This window comes from Bufo bufo, chromosome 5, assembly GCF_905171765.1.
Source record: "Bufo bufo chromosome 5, aBufBuf1.1, whole genome shotgun sequence".
Lineage (NCBI taxonomy): Eukaryota > Metazoa > Chordata > Amphibia > Anura > Bufonidae > Bufo > Bufo bufo.
The window spans coordinates 120961601-120981435 of record NC_053393.1 but is presented as its reverse complement, the minus strand read 5'-3'; the positions used below and the strand labels follow the sequence as shown (position 1 = coordinate 120981435).

Here is a 19835-nt window from a genome sequence, read left to right as displayed (position 1 = left end):
TAAATGGTAGAAAATACTATTAACAAAATGCTGAAAGACGGCCGGAGCATTCATCAGGCCGAAAGGCATAACGAGATTCTCGAAATGCCCGTTAGGGGTATTAAAGGCCGTTTTCCATTCATCCCCCTCTCTGACCCTGACCAGGTTGTACGCGCCTCTCAAATCCAATTTGGAAAACACCTTGGCCCCAACAATTTGGTTGAAGAGGTCCGGGATCAGAGGAAGGGGATAGGGATCGCGAATCGTGATACGGTTCAGCTCCCTAAAATCTAGGCAAGGTCTCAGAGAGCCATCTTTTTTTTTAACAAAAAAAAACCCGCGGCCACAGGTGACTTTGAGGGACGAATATGCCCCTTCTCGAGACTCTCGGAGATATAAGTTCGCATTGCGATTCTTTCCGGTTGTGAGAGATTGTAGAGGCGTGCTTTTGGCAGCTTGGCGCCGGGAATGAGGTTAATGGGACAGTCAAACTCCCGGTGAGGAGGTAGCTCCTGAACACCGCTATCGGAAAACACGTCCGAGAAAACAGAGAGAAATGATGGCACAGTTTTAGTAGACACCTCTGCAAAAGTCGCTGTGAGACAATTCTCTCTACAAAAGTCACTCCACTCATTTATTTGCCTTCCTTGCCAATCAATAGTGGGGTTATGTCTAGTGAGCCAGGGTAACCCCAAAACTAGAGGAGAAGGCAATCCGTTAAGGACAAAACAAGATATATCCTCCACATGAGTGTCACCTACAGCTAGCCGGATATTGTGAACAATGCCCTTCAGAGATCTCTGTGAGAGTGGAGCAGAGTCAATAGCAAAAACAGGTATATCCTTTTCTAATGTGCAAACCTGAAAACCATGCATGGCTACAAATTGAGTGTCAATAAGATTGACGGCCGCTCCACTATCGACAAAAATCTCACAAGAAATGACTTTGCTCTCTAGCGCCACCCTGGCAGACAGGAGAAAACGGGAACTGCAGGTCAGAGGAAAAGCATCAATTCCTACATCAACTTTGCCCAAAGTAGCAGATGAAGCAGAATTTGATGATTTACCTTTTGAGGTTTTTCTCTTATTATCGCTCTTAGTACAGTTCAAGAATCTCCTAGACGGACAAACATTTGCCAAATGACCTATGCCCCCACAACAAAAACACACCATACTCTGAGGACTAAATCCTCTTTTATCAGGGGCAAGTCGACCTAGCTGCATGGGCTCCTCCTCAGAGGGGAGCGAGACAGGATGAGGCCCCTGCACACTGAATGAGTCCGCACCACTGCCCCTAGACTGACAATGGCTGGACAGAGAGGTCTCGTTTCTTTCTCTTAGACGCCTGTCAAGGCGTACCGCTAATGACATGGCAGACTCTAAGGACGTTGGTCTCTCATGGAAAGCAAACGCATCTTTCAATCTCTCTGAGAGACCATGACAGAACTGACTCCGGAGTGCAGCATCATTCCAACCCGAATCAGCTGCCCATCTCTGAAATTCAGAACAATAAAGCTCCGCAGACAGTTTGTTCTGGCATAAAACACGTAAGTTAGATTCGGCCAGAGCAACACGATCCGGGTCATCATAAATCTGCCCCAGGGCCACAAAAAATCTTTCCACGGATCGAAGGGAGGGATCCCCTGATGGCAGCGAAAAAGCCCAAGTCTGAGCATTACCCCTGAGCAGGGAGATGACAATCCTCACCCTCTGCTCCTCCTTACCAGAGGAGTGGGGACACAAGCAAAAATGGAGTTTGCATGCCTCTCTGAAGCGAACAAAATTCTCACTGCCCCCGGAGAACGTTTCCGGAAGTGAGACCTTTGGCTCGCAACAGACTCCATGAGCCGGAGCAGAGCCCAATGCTTGAAGCTGAGTCATAGATTGATGGAGATCTGCTACTTCCAAAGAAAGACCCTGCATGCGGTCACCCAGGCCAGAAAGCGGATCCATGTCAAAAAAGGACGGTTTTGGTGGATTATAATGTCACGGCTGTATGTGAGCAACAATAGTATACACAGTAAAAGAGCTACTGACCGGACCCAAACTAGGGAGGATAAAGGGTGACCCCTGTCAGACCCTCAAAGCTCTCCCTATGCTGCTAAAGCACATGCCCGGATCCAAATGGCAGAACGAGGCATGCCCACGTGCCTAAGACTGATGACCACTGTAACCCCTACAATAGTGGAAGGGGCACGGCCACCGGTGCCCTACTCAGTATATGGAGGGAACTGTGGCCACCTCAGATCCAGTCAGAAAATAATCAGGTACACAACAATGTCTGTACACTTAGCTGAAGGTGTTGCAGCCGCAGAGAAGACGGATCCAAGGACAGCTGGCAATATCCGGAGTGCTTGCTGCAGCAGAACACAGGTCCAGTGAACTGATAGCTACAAGTGAAGATACTAAAGCAAGAGCTACAACTGAAATGAGAACTATAATCCACGCCCTACAATAGGAGGAGGGGTGATATAAAGAGAGGGAAATCAAACGCATGAGGAACAGCTGGGAGGAAGGAAACCAAAAGTAAACAGAGCAGTGAGAACTCCTCCCAGCTCTAGTAGTGACATCATCACAGGGGTGGAGAAACAGAGCTGTGAGAACGTCCCAAAGCTCTGGTAGTGACACTGAGCCAACATTGTATTATCCTATAGTGCTGACTTCTGCACTGATGACGGTATCGGATGCAGAGCAGGAAGCCCTATGTCTTAAGGCTGTATTACATTTAAAGATTTTGCAGGCGATTGTCAGGAAGGAACCCTTCCTTCCCGGCAATCGCCTGCTCGTTAGTGGAGTGTCATTGCTCATACTGAATCATTGTTTGCCAGCAGCAGATAGTGATTAGACATCACGATCTCCCGGCGGCGAACGATTTTAAGCATGCTTAAAAATCTTGATTGCCCAGTGAACGAGGGTTTGCTCATTCATCAGTTATTAGTGCCACTTTTAGGGCAATGTTTTTTTTCCTAAATTCATTATATTTTTCTATTTGTCAATATGCTTATTGAAACCAAACCTTAAGATAACATGGATGGGCTAAATAAGGGCCCTTTTACAAGGACCGATACAGCGAGTAGTGATCAGGAATAAGGAAGTTCGAGGACATTGCTGTTGATAACGTGCATTTAAATGCAGCAATGATAGTTGCTGTATGGGGATGAATGATCGTTACCATGATCGTTTGTTCCGATACAGATTCAATGATTGTCAGCAGCATATTCTTGTTTACACAGGTTGATGTGCCGCATGACAATTTTAGGTGCCGCATGAAAGATGTGATCACCAGACAAACAAGTTTGCTTGTTTATCGTGTAATTAGTGGCAGCTTTACATGGACCAATTATTAGGAATGAACATTCATACAAATGAACGTTCCCAATAATTCCCCTGATATAAAAGAGCCCTAAGTACACTCATTGACAACAAAAAAATAATACATAATGCACCAAGAAGGAGTTCTGAATTAAACTTTCTATGCAATGTAATGATGATACAGTATAAGGGACTATACCATTGAAAGGAGGCTCTGGTGCCCTATTGGGCGCCCTTAGCCTGGATACAAGATGAGATACAGTTGGGCATAGAGGCATACAAGTTCTTAGTGGTATCGTTCGGCACATTTGCCCACAGATTTTGCAGCTGGTCCTGTAGACCCTGCACACTCGTCGGTTGCTGAGGCTGTTGTCCCAACTGGTCCCATAAATGCTTGATTAGTGATAAATCTAGTGAATGGGCAGGCCAAGGAAGTGGCGCAAAATGGCGGAGACATTCCTGGGAAACCCTTGCTGTGTGGGAGGGCTGACATTATCCTAATGAAATATGCTAGTTGGAAGCCCTGCTATGAGAGGAAACAGGTGGATGCAAGATACCCTGCACATATCGCTGAGCTGTTACTACTAGGGGGGACCGACTGTCGTATGTGATGGCTTCCCAGACCATTAACCCCGCACAGTCACTACACAGCAAAGTCAGGATTACGGCAATCTATAGTTGATGAAAGGAGGAGATTCGGGGGACATAGGCGGTGCTGGGCTCCTTCACAGGTGGGCGCGGCTGGGCACGGCTGGGCTCCAGGAAGGTTAGTACAGCCCCTTGGACACATACAAGACTAATTTACATATCTATAAAATCCTTTTTTAAAGAAATTAAAAGCACTCAGCCCTATAGGACAGATATATTGCGGACATGCTAGCGGCGATCTAGCCGTGCATGTCCGCAGCTCTATAGCCCAAAACTTGGTGACAGATTCCCTTTAAAGCTTGGGCGGAAATAGGTCTTCCAAATGGACAAAGCAACAAAATCAATGTTTTGGAGTGGCCATCACAAAGCCCTGATCTCAATCCTATTGAAAATGTATGGGCAAATCTGAAAAGCTAGGTGCGAGCAAGGCGACCAACAAACATGGCTCGGTTACACCAGTTTTGTCAGGAGGAATGGGCCAACTATTGTGAGAAGCTTGTGGAAGTATACCCAAAACGTTTGACCCAAGTCATACAGTTTAAGGGCAATGGTACCAAATATTAATGAAATGTATGTAAACTTTTGACTTTGTAGAAAGTAATAAAAATGCCTTAAAACATTTTCTCTCTCTCATTATTCTGGCATTTGGCAAATAATAATAATTATGGTAATCCTAATTGACCAAAAACAGGAAAGGTTTATTCAGATTTCCGGTCAGATATTGAGAAAAACATGCATATGTGTCTTTTTATATAGTTTATGTACACTTCTGATTTCAACTGTAGATATGCGACTCTTGGCCTCTTCTTTTGCCAAAGAAATGAAACAGCAGCAGCCTGCAATCTAAAAGAGCATTTTTAGGGCAGTGGGGAAGCAGTTTTAGGCCTCATTCACACATATGTGGATCACGGTCCGTGAAAACCCGTCCTGCCGAGTGCGCGAGAGCACAAAGTCATTGGTTGCTATGACGCCGTGCGCTTCGTGCCGCCGCTGTACAGTAATACACTCGAGTCATAACTGCATGCCAAGTTTTACAGCAATCAGACATTTCTATCTGGGTGCATAATTTTTTTTGTCAATGAGTGGCATTTATCAAGGAGTCTTGATCTCCCTGCATTGGCGCGAGATGCGTCTAATTTATTAAGTGGCAGAAGCCTCTTAACAAATCAGGAGCATCTCCACCATGCTGTGCACCAGAGACTGAAGCCTACGCCAGACTTCAGCTATAACTTTTGCCAGTTTCTGGTGAAAGTTATAACAAATCCAACAGGCCGCGTGAAGCCCTGCGCCCTCCCGCTAAGCTTCAAAAATCACAAATTATGGTGCACATATAACATGCGCCACAATTTGAGACTTTTTGCGTCACTATTGTGGAGTACTGCCATTGATAAATGTCCTGCTATGAGTGTATTAGTCAGAAAGTGAGAAGATTGTTAGGCGAGCTGATAGAGGGATGTAGAGGACTGAAGTGCTGAATAGCTATTACGAAAAGATCTGTGCCTACATTATATCATTTATTAACACAAAGATCACACTATATAGAATGATTACTGACCAAGTAAATTTATTGATCTGTTTACATGTCGCCCATAGAAGAGACAGAGGCACAGACAAACCGTGAAGCTGCTGCTGGCTCTGGTTAAGTTTTTTTTATCTCACCCCAGTGATGGGGCAGTAGGATCTCTTCTTCTCTGTGTGCTGTCTATGGGAGACATTATAGCAGCTGGTCTCAGATAAAACTGACAATTAGAAATAGAACCCGCAGAAGGGAAGCTGGTGATAAATGCCAGACACCAGTCATATAATAGTCAGATATAGTACTGTCACTCACGTACACACACATGACAGCTTATTCCTAAAAGTCACCTGAAATGACAGATACATTTCAAAGATCGAAAATACAAATTCGCACAGAAAAGTTATGGAAGTGGATGTGGATCCGCTGTGTCACTAAACAGATCTGACTTAGGTCTACTTCTAAGATCATTATCTAAGTAGCCCCCATGATCTTCATCCAGAGATCTGAACGCTCATGCATGGGAACCACCAGGCCTCTACCCCTTGTAGCTGTCTCTGCTTAGTGGCTGCTGACTAATGGGTCAGTGCAGGCAGCATAAGAACAATTCATAAGGTCAGAAAGACGAGCACACAGAGGTCAGGTTAGGCAGCGGAAACAGGCAGAGGTGCCTTAAATATCCTGAGATGGCCAGCCATAGGCTGGGAAATGTTAAGATGCACACACACTGGCCCTTTAAGAGTTGGTGGGAGCACGCCCTAAGGGCAATAAGGACCAGAGCAGACAAAAGGCAGGCTTTAGCCTGGGTGGAGTGGGCAGAGCAGTGCTGCTCCGGCAGTGGGGGGCAGCTGGAGGAAGCAGTAAGGTGCCAGCAGCCACATATTGCCAGAGAGGGAGCAGAAGGAGGGATGTGAGAGTTCGGGTTGCAATACTCGCCAGGAGGAGGAAGGTGGCGAGTACAGACTCACAGTATAACACCATGTATTAGATGTTAACAAACATTATCAGTGGAAGCAAAATAATGGAAAAAATCCTTCACCTACTGTCATGACTGCTGCAATCCTGTTGGCAATATTTGGGGTGATTTGAAGTGCATGAACGAACCTCCATCCCTGCAGGTCGAATATAGCCTTGATACCGTTTCTCTGCGTCTCTGTTTCCTGTACTACAAGCTCAGATGTTATGAGGCTTACACGAAATACCTCATAGGCTGTAAACTGTTTAGGGTCCCATTTTTCTGTAAAACATAGAAAAATGTATATAAACCCGTGTCCCTTTCATATTCAGGAAAATTTTGCTGATAGGTTGTAATGATATTATATAGAAGAATTTTAAAAATATTAGACACTGGGGGGGTCACACAAAACACAAGGACAAGTAATTTTACACAGGTCAAAGGGAATTAATGGGGGCATATCACTAGGAGGGCTAGGAGAAGCCCGCACCTATCTCGTAAACGGAGCCGGTAAAGTCCCGGAGGGCACACCGCGCATTCACGTCCGTCCTCCATTCATTTTTATGGGTCCGCCAAAAATAGCTGAGCATTGGCACGACTATATCTATCGGCACCATTAAAGTGAATGGGAGCGGTGGCCGCGCAAGTGCAGTGTACCCTTCGGGACTTTACCGGCTCCGTTTATGAGATAGGTGCGGGTCCCAGAGGTGGGACCCACACCTACCAGACAATGGGGGCTTCAAATATTCTAGTAACATCTCAGCTGCTACAAAACCTCTTTTTAACTAGACAACAAACAAATTGTCATGTTCATTTTCAAGACATGGCATGCAATGCTGAGGATTGGATTGCATGCCTCCATATATATAGTATATTTATATATACAGTGAGGAACAGAGATATTTGAACACCCTGCGATTTTGGAAGTTCTCTCATTTAGAAATCATGGAGGGGTCTGAAATTCACATTGTAGGTGCATTCCCACTCTGAGAAAGAATAAATAAAAAAAATCGGGAAATCACATTGTATGATTTTTAAATAATTTATTTGTCTTGCACTGCTGAACATAAGTATTTAAACACCTGAGAAAATCAGTGTTAATATTTGGTACAGAAGCCTTTGTTTGCAATTAGAGGTCAAACGTTTCCTGTAGTTGTTGACCAGGTTTGCACACACTACAACAAGGATTTTGTCCCACTCCTTCACACAGATCTCCTCTAGATCTGTCAGGTTTCGGGGCTGTCGCTGAGCAACACAGAGTTTCAGCTCCCTTGAAAGATGTTCTATTGGATTTAGGTCTGGAGACAGGCTAGGCCACTCCAGAACCTTGATATGCTTCTTACGGAGCCACTTCTTGGTTATCCTGGCTGTGTGCTTCGGGTCGTTGTCATGTTGGAAGACCCGGCCACGACCCATCTTCAATGCTCTGACTGAGGGAAGAAGGTTTTGCTCAAAATCTCACAATAAATGGCCCCATTCATCCTCTCCCCTTCGCAGAAAAGCACTCCCAAAGCATGATGTTACCACCCCCATGCTTCACAGTAGGGATGGTGTTCTTGGGATGCAACTCATCCTTCTTTTATCTCCAAACACGACGAGCGAAGCTTACACCAAAAAGTTCTACTTTGGTCTCATCTGACCACATTACTTTTCCATGCCTCCTCTGGATCATCCAGATGGTCATTGGCAAACTTCAGACGGACCTGGACATGTGATGACTTGAGCAGGGGAACCGTCCGTGCAATGCAAGATTTGAAACCATGACGGCGTAGTGTTCTACCGACAGTGACCTTTGAAACTGTGGTCCCAGCTCTCTTCATGTCATTGACCAGCTCCTCCCTTGTAGTTCTGGGCTGATTACTCACCTTTCTTATCATCAGTGATACCCCACGAGGTGAGATTTTGCATGGAGCCCCAGTCCGAGGGAGACTGACAGTCGTCTTTAGCCTCTTCCATTTTCTAACAATTGCTCCAACAGTTGATCTATTTTCACCAAGCTACTTGGCATTTGCTCCGTAGCCCTTTCCAGCCTTGTGGAGGTCCACAATTTTGTCTCTGGTGTCTTTTGACAGCTCTTTGGTCTTGCCCATGGTAGTAGTTGGCGTATGACTGAATGTGGGGTGTAGGAGTAGAGCGAACTAGGGGGACTGGTGGGTGTTGATAACACCTCAATTCCGCCTGTTTCTGTAAACCCGTATTAAGCGCCAATAATGGTTGGTCGGTGAGAAGATGTTTTAGTGTGGTGTAGGTTTCTTAAAAATACAGAGAAAAAAATATATAGAAAAAAATATATAGAGAATAATACACAGATTTTTTTTAGAAAGAAATTAGCATAAACACACTACACTGGGTCTCGAGTGCCTAAGAGACCGTTGCCTGTAGTGTCATACCCGTCAATGTGTAGCAAATGAATAAGGCGAATGAGTTAAAACAAATAAGTAAAATCAGTTTTAAAAGGATACAAGTATAATAAAAATACTGAAGTATCGTATACTTATTTTTACTTATACTAAGTATACAATACTTCAGTATTTTTATTATACTTGTATCCTTTTAAAACGGATTTTACTTATTTGTTTTAACTCATTCACCTTATTTATTTACTATACATTGACGTATATGACACTACAGGCCACGGTCTCTTAAGCACTCGAGACCCAGTGTAGTGTGTTTATGCTCATTTCTTTCTAAAAAAAAATTCTGTGTATTATTCTCTATATATTTTTTTCAAAATATTTTTTTCTCTGTATTTTTAAGAAACCTACACCACACAAACATCTTCTCACGACCAACCATTATTGGCGCTCAATACGGGTTTACAGAAACAGGCGTAATTGAGGTGTTATCAACCCCCACCAGTCCCCCTAGTTCGCTCTACTCCTATATCCCACACATGCAGACACTCTAGTCTGCCTGGCAAACCCCGAGCAGCCTTTATACCACTCTGTCTTCTCCACTTCACTCCTATAAACCCCTGGCGCCTCAAGTTTTTCAGATTCGGTGGAGTCCATTCCATCACATCCGACTAAACCCTCAAACTCTCTCTCTGACTGTGGGGTGGACAGGTATCTTTAAAGAGCTCAGAAAGGTGATACTAAGGCTACTTTCACACTAGCGTTCAGAGCGGATCCGTCTGATGTTTCATCAGACGGATCCGCTCCTATAATGCAGACGTTTGCATCCGTTCAGAACGGATCCGTCTGAATTATAACTTAGAAAAATTTCTAAGTGTGAAAGTAGCCTGAACGGATCTGTTCAGAATTTACATTGAAAGTCAATGGGGGACGGATCCGCTTGAAGATTGAGCCATATGGTGTCATCTTCAAGCGGATCCGTCCCCATTGACTTCCATTATAAGTCTGGACGGATCCGCTCGCCTCCGCACGGCCAGGCGGACACCCGAACGCTGCAAGCAGCATTCAGGTGTTCGCTTGCTGAGCGGAGGCTGAACGCTGCCAGACTGATGCATTCTCAGCGGATCCGCCTCCACTGAGAATGCATTAGGGCTGGACGGATGCGTTCGGGGCCGCTTGTGAGCCCCTTTAAACGGAGCTCACGAGCGGACACCCGAACGCTAGTGTGAAAGTAGCCTAAGTTAGATTAATGAGTGGAGTAGAGGTGGTTTTTTTAAAGGCACAGTAATAGGTCTTTGAGAGTGGGAATGCACCTACAATGTGAATTTCAGACCCATTTTCTAAGTGGGAGAACTTGCAAAATTGCAGGGTGTTCAAATACTTCTGTTCCTCACTGTGTGTGTGTGTGTGTGTGATATATATATATATATATATATATATATATATAGACAGTACAGACCAAAAGTTTGGACACACCTTCTCATTCAAAGAGTTTTTTTTAATTTCAGGACTATGAAAATTGTAGATTCGAACTGAAGGCATCAAAACTATGAATTAACACATGTGGAATTATATTCATAACAAACAAGTGTGAAACAACTGAAAATATGTCATATTCTAGGTTCTTCAAAGTAGCCACCTTTTGCTTTGATTACTGCTTTGCACACTCTTAGCATTCTCTTGATGAGCTTTAAGAGGTAGTCCCCTGAAATGGTTTTCACTTCACAGGTGTGCCCTGTCAGTTTTAATAAGTGGGATTTCTTGCCTTATAAATGGGGTTGGGACCATCAGTTGCGTTGAGGAGAAGTCAGGTGGATACACAGCTGATAGTCCTACTGAATAGACTGTTAGAATTTGTATTATGGCAAGAAAAAAGCAGCTAAGTAAAGAAAAACAAGTGGCCATCATTACTTTAAGAAATGAAGGTCAGTCAGTCAGCCGAAAAATTGGGAAAACTTTGAAAGAGTTAAAACAAATAAGTAAAATCAGTTTTAACCACTTAAGGACCACAGGTTTATACCCCCCTAAAGACCAGGCCCTTTTTTACAAATCGGCACTACACTACTTTCACCGTTTATTGCTCGGTCATGCAACTTACCACCCAAATGAATTTTACCTCCTTTTCTTCTCACTAATAGAGCTTTCATTTGGTGGTATTTCATTGCTGCTGTCATTTTTACTTTTTTTGTTATTAATCGAAATTTAACGATTTTTTTGCAAAAAAATGACATTTTTCACTTTCAGTTGTAAAATTTTGCAAAAAAAACGAGATCCATATAGAAATTTTGCTCTAAATTTATAGTTCTACATGTCTTTGATAAAAAAAAAATGTTTGGGTAAAAAAAAAATGGTTTGGGTAAAAGTTATAGCGTTTACAAACTATGGTACAAAAATGTGAATTTCCGCTTTTTGAAGCAGCTCTGACTTTCTGAGCACCTGTCATGTTTCCTGAGGTTCTACAATGGCCAGACAGTACAAACACCCCACAAATGACCCCATTTCGGAAAGTACACACCCTAAGGTATTCGCTGATGGGCATAGTGAGTTCATAGAACTTTTTATTTTTTGTCACAAGTTAGCGGAAAATGATGATTTTTTTTTTTTTTCTTACAAAGTCTCATATTCCACTAACTTGTGACAAAAAATAAAAACTTCTATGAACTCACTATGCCCATCACGAAATACCTTGGGGTCTCTTCTTTCCAAAATGGGGTCACTTGTGGGGTAGTTATACTGCCCTGGCATTCTAGGGGCCCAAATGTGTGGTAAGGAGTTTGAAATCAAATTCTGTAAAAAATGACCTGTGAAATCCGAAAGGTGCTCTTTGGAATATGGGCCCCTTTGCCCACCTAGGCTGCAAAAAAGTGTCACACATCTGGTATCTCTGTATTCAGGAGAAGTTGAGGAATGTGTTTTGGGGTGTCTTTTTACATATACCCATGCTGGGTGGGATAAATATCTTGGTCAAATGCCAACTTTGTATAAAAAAATGGGAAAAGTTGTCTTTTGCCAAGATATTTCTCTCACCCAGCATGGGTATATGTAAAATGACACCCCAAAACACATTCCCCACCTTCTCCTGAGTACGGCAATACCAGATGTGTGACACTTTTTTGCAGCCTAGGTGGGCAAAGGGGCCCATATTCCAAAGAGCACCTTTCGGATTTCACAGGTCATTTGTTACAGAATTTGATTTCAAACTCCTTACCACACATTCGGGCCCCTAGAATGCCAGGGCAGTATAACTACCCCACAAGTGACCCCATTTTGGAAAGAAGACACCCCAAGGTATTCCGTGAGGGGCATGGCAAGTTCCTAGAATTTTTTATTTTTTGTCACAAGTTAGTGGAAAATGATGATTTTTTTTTTTTTTTTTTTTTCATACAAAGTCTCATATTCCACTAACTTGTGACAAAAAATAAAAACTTCCATGAACTCACTATGCCCATCAGCGAATACCTTGGGGTCTCTTCTTTCCAAAATGGGGTCACTTGTGGGGTAGTTATACTGCCCTGGCATTCTAGGGGCCCGAATGTGTGGTAAGGAGTTTGAAATCAAATTCTGCAAAAAATGACCAGTGAAATCCGAAAGGTGCTCTTTGGAATATGGGCCCCTTTGCCCACCTAGGCTGCAAAAAAGTGTCACACATCTGGTATCTCTGTATTCAGGAGAAGTTGAGGAATGTGTTTTGGGGTGTCTTTTTACATATACCCATGCTGGGTGAGATAAATATCTTGGTCAAATGCCAACTTTGTATAAAAAAAATGGGAAAAGTTGTCTTTTGCCAAGATATTTATCTCACCCAGCATGGGTATATGTAAAATGACACCCCAAAACACATTCCCCACCTTCTCCTGAGTACGGGGATACCAGATGTGTGACACGTTTTTGCAGCCTAGGTGGGCAAAGGGGCCCATATTCCAAAGAGCACCTTTCGGATTTCACAGGTCATTTTTTACAGAATTTGATTTCAAACTCCTTACCACACATTTGGGCCCCTAGAATGCCAGGGCAGTATAACTACCCCACAAGTGACCCCATTTTTGAAAGAAGAGACCCCAAGGTATTCGCTGATGGGCATAGTGAGTTCATGGAAGTTTTTATTTTTTGTCACAAGTTAGTGGAATATGAGACTTTGTATGAAAAAAAAAAAAAAAAAAATTTCCACTAACTTGTGACAAAAAATAAAAAATTCTAGGAACTCGCCATGCCCCTCACGGAATACCTTGGGGTGTCTTCTTTCCAAAATGGGGTCACTTGTTGGGTAGTTATACTGCCCTGGCATTTTCCAGGGGCCCTAATGTGTGGTAAGTAGGTAAATGACCTGTGAAATCCTAAAGGTGCTCTTTGGAATGTGGGCCCCTTTGCCCACCTAGGCTGCAAAAAAGTGTCACACATGTGGTATCGCCGTATTCAGGAGAAGTTGGGGAATGTGTTTTGGGGTGTCATTTTACATATACCCATGCTGGGTGAGAGAAATATCTTGGCAAAAGACAACTTTTCCCATTTTTTTATACAAAGTTGGCATTTGACCAAGATATTTCTCTCACCCAGCATGGGTATATGTAAAATGACACCCCAAAACACATTCCCCAACTTCTCCTGAGTACGGCGATACCAGATGTGTGACACTTTTTTGCAGCCTAGATGCGCAAAGGTGCCCAAATTCCTTTTAGGAGGGCATTTTTAGACATTTGGATACCAGACTTCTTCTCACGCTTTGGGGCCCCTAGAATGCCAGGGCAGTATAAATACCCCACATGTGACCCCATTTTGGAAAGAAGACACCCCAAGGTATTCAATGAGGGGCATGGCGAGTTCATAGAAATTTTTTTTTTTTGGCACAAGTTAGCGGAAATTGATATTTTTAATTTTTTTCTCACAAAGTCTCCCGTTCCGCTAACTTGGGACAAAAATTTCAATCTTTCATGGACTCAATATGCCCCTCACGGAATACCTGGGGGTGTCTTCTTTCCGAAATGGGGTCACATGTGGGGTATTTATACTGCCCTGGCATTCTAGGGGCCCTAAAGCGTGAGAAGAAGTCTGGAATATAAATGTCTAAAAAATTTTACGCATTTGGTTTCCGTGAGGGGTATGGTGAGTTCATGTGAGATTTTATTTTTTGACACAAGTTAGTGGAATATGAGACTTTGTAAGAAAAAAAAATAATAATAATTCCGCTAACTTGGGCCAAAAAAATGTCTGAATGGAGCCTTACAGAGGGGTGATCAATGACAGGGGGGTGATCAATGACAGGGGGGTGATCAATGACAGGGGGGTAATCAATGACAGGGGGGTGATCAGGGAGTCTATATGGGGTGATCACCACAGTCATTGATCACGCCCCTGTAAGGCTTCATTCAGACGTCCGGATGCGTTTTGCGGATCCGATCCATCTATCAGTGCATCCGTAAAAATCACGCGGACATCTGAATGGAGCTTTACAGGGGGGTAATCAATGACAGGGGGGTGATCAGGGAGTCTATATGGAGTGATCACCACAGTCATTGATCATGCCCCTGTAAGGCTTCATTCAGACTTCCGGATGTGTTTTGCGGATCCGATCCATCTATCAGTGCATCCGTAAAAATCATGCGGACATCTGAATGGAGCTTTACAGGGGGGTAATCACCACAGTCATTGATCATGCCCCTGTAAGGCTTCATTCAGACGTCCGGATGCGTTTTGCGGATCCGATCCATCTATCAGTGCATCCGTAAAAATCATGCGGACATCTGAATGGAGCTTTTCAGGGGGGTGATCAGGGAGTCTATATGGGGTGATCACCACAGTCATTGATCATGCCCCTGTAAGGCTTCATTCAGACGTCCGGATGCGTTTTGCGGATCGGATCCATCTATCAGTGCATCCGTAAAAATCATGCGGACGTCTGAATGGAGCTTTACAGGGGGGTGATCAATGACAGGGGTGTAATCAATGACAGGGGGGTGATCAGGGAGTCTATATGGGGTGATCACCACAGTCATTGATCACGCCCCTGTAAGGCTTCATTCAGACGTCCGGATGCGTTTTGCGGATCCGATCCATCTATCAGTGGATCCGTAAAAATCATGCGGACGTCTGAATGGAGCTTTACAGGGGGGTAATCAATGACAGGGGGGTAATCAATGACAGGGGGGTAATCAGGGAGTCTATATGGGGTGATCAGGGGCTAATAAGGGGTTAATAAGTGACGGGGGGGGTGTAGTGTAGTGTAGTGGTGCTTGGTGGGACTTTACTGAGCTACCTGTGTCCTCTGGTGGTCGATCCAAACAAAGGGGACCACCAGAGGACCAGGTAGCAGGTATATTAGACGCTGTTATCAAAACAGCGTCTTATATACCTGTTAGGGGTTAAAAAAAACACATCTCCAGCCTGCCAGCGAACGATCGCCGCTGGCAGGCTGGAGATCAACTCTCTTACCTTCCGTTCCTGTGAGCGCGCGCGCCTGTGTGCGCGCGTTCACAGGAAATCTCGGCTCACGCGAGATGACGCCTATTGGCGTTAGTGTGACCTGGGAGCGCCGCAGAAATGACGCCTTTCGGCGTTAGCGTGGCGGGAAGTGGTTAAAAGGATACAAGTATAATAAAAATACTGAAGTATCGTATACTTATTTTTACTTATACTAAGTATACAATACTTCAGTATTTTTATTATACTTGTATCCTTTTAAAACGGATTTTACTTATTTGTTTTAACTCATTCACCTTATTTATTTACTATACATTGACGTATATGACACTACAGGCCACGGTCTCTTAAGCACTCGAGACCCAGTGTAGTGTGTTTATGCTCATTTCTTTCTAAAAAAAAATTCTGTGTATTATTCTCTATATATTTTTTTCAAAATATTTTTTTCTCTGTATTTTTAAGAAACCTACACCACACAAACATCTTCTCACGACCAACCATTATTGGCGCTCAATACGGGTTTACAGAAACAGGCGTAATTGAGGTGTTATCAACCCCCACCAGTCCCCCTAGTTCGCTCTACTCCTATATCCCACACATGCAGACACTCTAGTCTGCCTGGCAAACCCCGAGCAGCCTTTATACCACTCTGTCTTCTCCACTTCACTCCTATAAACCCCTGGCGCCTCAAGTTTTTCAGATTCGGTGGAGTCCATTCCATCACATCCGACTAAACCCTCAAACTCTCTCTCTGACTGTGGGGTGGACAGGTATCTTTAAAGAGCTCAGAAAGGTGATACTAAGGCTACTTTCACACTAGCGTTCAGAGCGGATCCGTCTGATGTTTCATCAGACGGATCCGCTCCTATAATGCAGACGTTTGCATCCGTTCAGAACGGATCCGTCTGAATTATAACTTAGAAAAATTTCTAAGTGTGAAAGTAGCCTGAACGGATCCGTTCAGAATTTACATTGAAAGTCAATGGGGGACGGATCCGCTTGAAGATTGAGCCATATGGTGTCATCTTCAAGCGGATCCGTCCCCATTGACTTCCATTATAAGTCTGGACGGATCCGCTCGCCTCCGCACGGCCAGGCGGACACCCGAACGCTGCAAGCAGCATTCAGGTGTTCGCTTGCTGAGCGGAGGCTGAACGCTGCCAGACTGATGCATTCTCAGCGGATCCGCCTCCACTGAGAATGCATTAGGGCTGGACGGATGCGTTCGGGGCCGCTTGTGAGCCCCTTTAAACGGAGCTCACGAGCGGACACCCGAACGCTAGTGTGAAAGTAGCCTAAGTTAGATTAATGAGTGGAGTAGAGGTGGTTTTTTTAAAGGCACAGTAATAGGTCTTTGAGAGTGGGAATGCACCTACAATGTGAATTTCAGACCCATTTTCTAAGTGGGAGAACTTGCAAAATTGCAGGGTGTTCAAATACTTCTGTTCCTCACTGTGTGTGTGTGTGTGTGATATATATATATATATATATATATATATAGACAGTACAGACCAAAAGTTTGGACACACCTTCTCATTCAAAGAGTTTTTTTTAATTTCAGGACTATGAAAATTGTAGATTCGAACTGAAGGCATCAAAACTATGAATTAACACATGTGGAATTATATTCATAACAAACAAGTGTGAAACAACTGAAAATATGTCATATTCTAGGTTCTTCAAAGTAGCCACCTTTTGCTTTGATTACTGCTTTGCACACTCTTAGCATTCTCTTGATGAGCTTTAAGAGGTAGTCCCCTGAAATGGTTTTCACTTCACAGGTGTGCCCTGTCAGTTTTAATAAGTGGGATTTCTTGCCTTATAAATGGGGTTGGGACCATCAGTTGCGTTGAGGAGAAGTCAGGTGGATACACAGCTGATAGTCCTACTGAATAGACTGTTAGAATTTGTATTATGGCAAGAAAAAAGCAGCTAAGTAAAGAAAAACAAGTGGCCATCATTACTTTAAGAAATGAAGGTCAGTCAGTCAGCCGAAAAATTGGGAAAACTTTGAAAGTAAGGGCTATTTGACCATGAAGGAGAGTGATGGGGTGCTGCGCCAGATGACCTGGCCTCCACAGTCACCGGACCTGAACCCAATCGAGATGGTTTGGGGTGAGCTGGACCGCAGAGTGAAGGCAAAAGGGCCAACTAAGCATCTCTGGGAACTCCTTCAAGACTGTTGGAAGACCATTTCAGGGGACTACCTCTTGAAGCTCATAAAGAGAATGCCAAGAGTGTGCAAAGCAGTAATCAAAGCAAAAGGTGGCTACTTTGAAGAACCTAGAATATGACATATTTTCAGTTGTTTCACACTTGTTTGTTATGTAAATAATTCCACATGTGTTAATTCATAGTTTTGATGCCTTCATAGTCATGAAAATAAAGAAAACTCTTTGAATGAGAAGGTGTGTCCAAACTTTTGGTCTGTACTGTATATATATATATATATATATATATACACACACACACACATATATACACAGTTGATATAAAAAGTCTACACACCCCTGTTAAAATGTCAGGTTTCTGTGATGTAAAAAAATGAGACACCTTTAATGTGACCTATAAACTGTACCACTCAATTGAAAAATTGAAAACAAACTGAAATCTTTTGGGTGGAGGGAAGAAAAAAAAAATATATATAATGTGGTTGCATAAGTGTGCACACCCTCTTATAACTGAGGATGTAGCTGTGTTCAGAATTAAAGGGATTCTGTCATGACATTTTAGGCCTATAACCTAAACATATGGCCAGGTCCGTACTAATAACCTGAATCCGAAACTGTCCTTATTAAATCTGCCTGTGGCTCTATTAGCACATAAAACAGGTTTTTATAACCTGTTATTCACCTACCTAAGGTGCCCAAGGGGACGTCGCTTCATACAGTGTGCCCGGCTGCACCCATCTCCGTCTGGTGCCCAGCACAGCCTTCCCAGTTGAAATCGCCGCCTTCCTCACCTCAGCCCCCCCATGGCAATCGTCCGGTCCCTCAGGTTATGCCTAGTGCGCACGCGGGGGATCTGGCAGAGGGAAGGGACGATTGCGGAGGCGGGGCTGAGGTGAGGAAGGCGGCGATTTCAACTGGGAAGGCGGCGCTGGGCACCAGACGGAGATGGGTGCAGCTGTGCACACTATATGAAGCGACGTCCCCTTGGGCACCTTAGGTAGGTGAATAACAGGTTATAAAAACCAGTTTTATGTGCTAATAGAGCCACAGGCAGATTTAATAAGGACAGTTTCGGATTCAGGTTATTAGTACGGACCTGGCCATATGTTTAGGTTATAGGCCTAAAATGTCATGACAGAATCCCTTTAAGCAATCACATTCAAAATCATGTTAAATAAGAGTCAGCATACACCTGCCATCATTTAAAGTGCATCTGATTAACCCCAAATAAAGTTCAGCTGCTCTAGTTGGTCTTTCCTGAAATTTTCTTAGTCGCATCCCACAGCAACAGCCATGGTCCACAGAGAGCTTCCAAAGCATCAAAGGGATCTCATTGTTAAAAGGTATCAGTCAGGGGAAAGGTACAAAAGAATTTCCAAGGCATTAGATGGAACACAGTGAAGACAGTCATCATCAAGTGGAGAAAATATGGCACAACAGTGACATTACCAAGAACTGAACGTCCCTTCAAAATTGATGAAAAGACGAGAAGAAAACTGGTCTGGGAGGCTACCAAGAGGCCTACAGCATCATTAAAGGAGCTGCAGGAATATCTGGCAAGTACTGGCTGTGTGGTACATGTGACAACAATCTCCCGTATTCTTCATATGTCTGGGCTATGGGGTAGAGTGGCAAGACGAAAGCCTTTTCTGACAAAGGAAAACATCCAAGCCAGGCTACATTTTGCAAAAACACATCTGAAGTCTCCCAAAAGCATGTGAGAAAAGGTGTTATGGTCTGAAGAAACCAAAGTTGAACTTTTTGGCCATAATTTCAAAAGATATGTTTGGCGCAAAAACAACACTGCACATCACCTAAAGAACACCATACCCACAGTGAAGCATGGTGGTGGCAGCATCATGCTTTGGGGCTGTTTTTCTTCAGCTGGAACTGGGGCCTTAGTTAAGCTAGAAGGAATTATGTACAGTTCCAAATACCAGTCAATATTGGCACAAAACCTTCAGGCTTCTGCTAGAAAGCTGAACATGAAGAGGAACTTTATCTTTCAGCATGACAACGACCCAAAGCATACATCCAAATCAACAAAGGAATGTCTTCACCAGAAGAAGATTAAAGTTTTGGAAGAGCCAGAGCCCAGACCTGAATCCGATTGAAAATCTGTGGGGTGATCTGAAGAGGGCTGTGCACAGGAGATGCCCTCGCAATCTGACAGATTTGGAGTGTTTTTGCAAAGAAGAGTGGGCAAATCTTGCCAAGTCAAAATGTGCCATGCTGATAGACTCATACCCAAAAAGACTGAGTGCTGTAATAAAATCAAAAGGCGCTTCAACAAGGTATTAGTTTAAGGGTGTGCACACTTATGCAACCATATTATTTTATTTTTATATTTTTTCTTCCCTCTACCTAAAAGATATCAGTTTGTTTTTCAATTGAGTTGTACAGTTTATAGGTCACATTAAAGGTGGAAAAAGTTCTGAAATGTTTTATCTTTGTCTCATTTTTTTACATCACAGAAACCTGACATTT

The 19835-nt window shown here is 43.6% G+C and overlaps 1 protein-coding gene across 1 annotated transcript in view; it reads right to left on the bottom strand.

The window, feature by feature from the left end:
- The window catches only part of TTPA (alpha tocopherol transfer protein), a 45312-nt gene that overhangs the window by 4873 nt on the left and 20604 nt on the right, over window positions 1-19835 (bottom strand). Inside the window, exon 3 of the mRNA XM_040432357.1 lies at window positions 6498-6691. Within this exon, the coding sequence (XP_040288291.1) occupies window positions 6498-6691 (194 nt within the window). The remainder of the gene's footprint in view (window positions 1-6497; window positions 6692-19835) is intronic.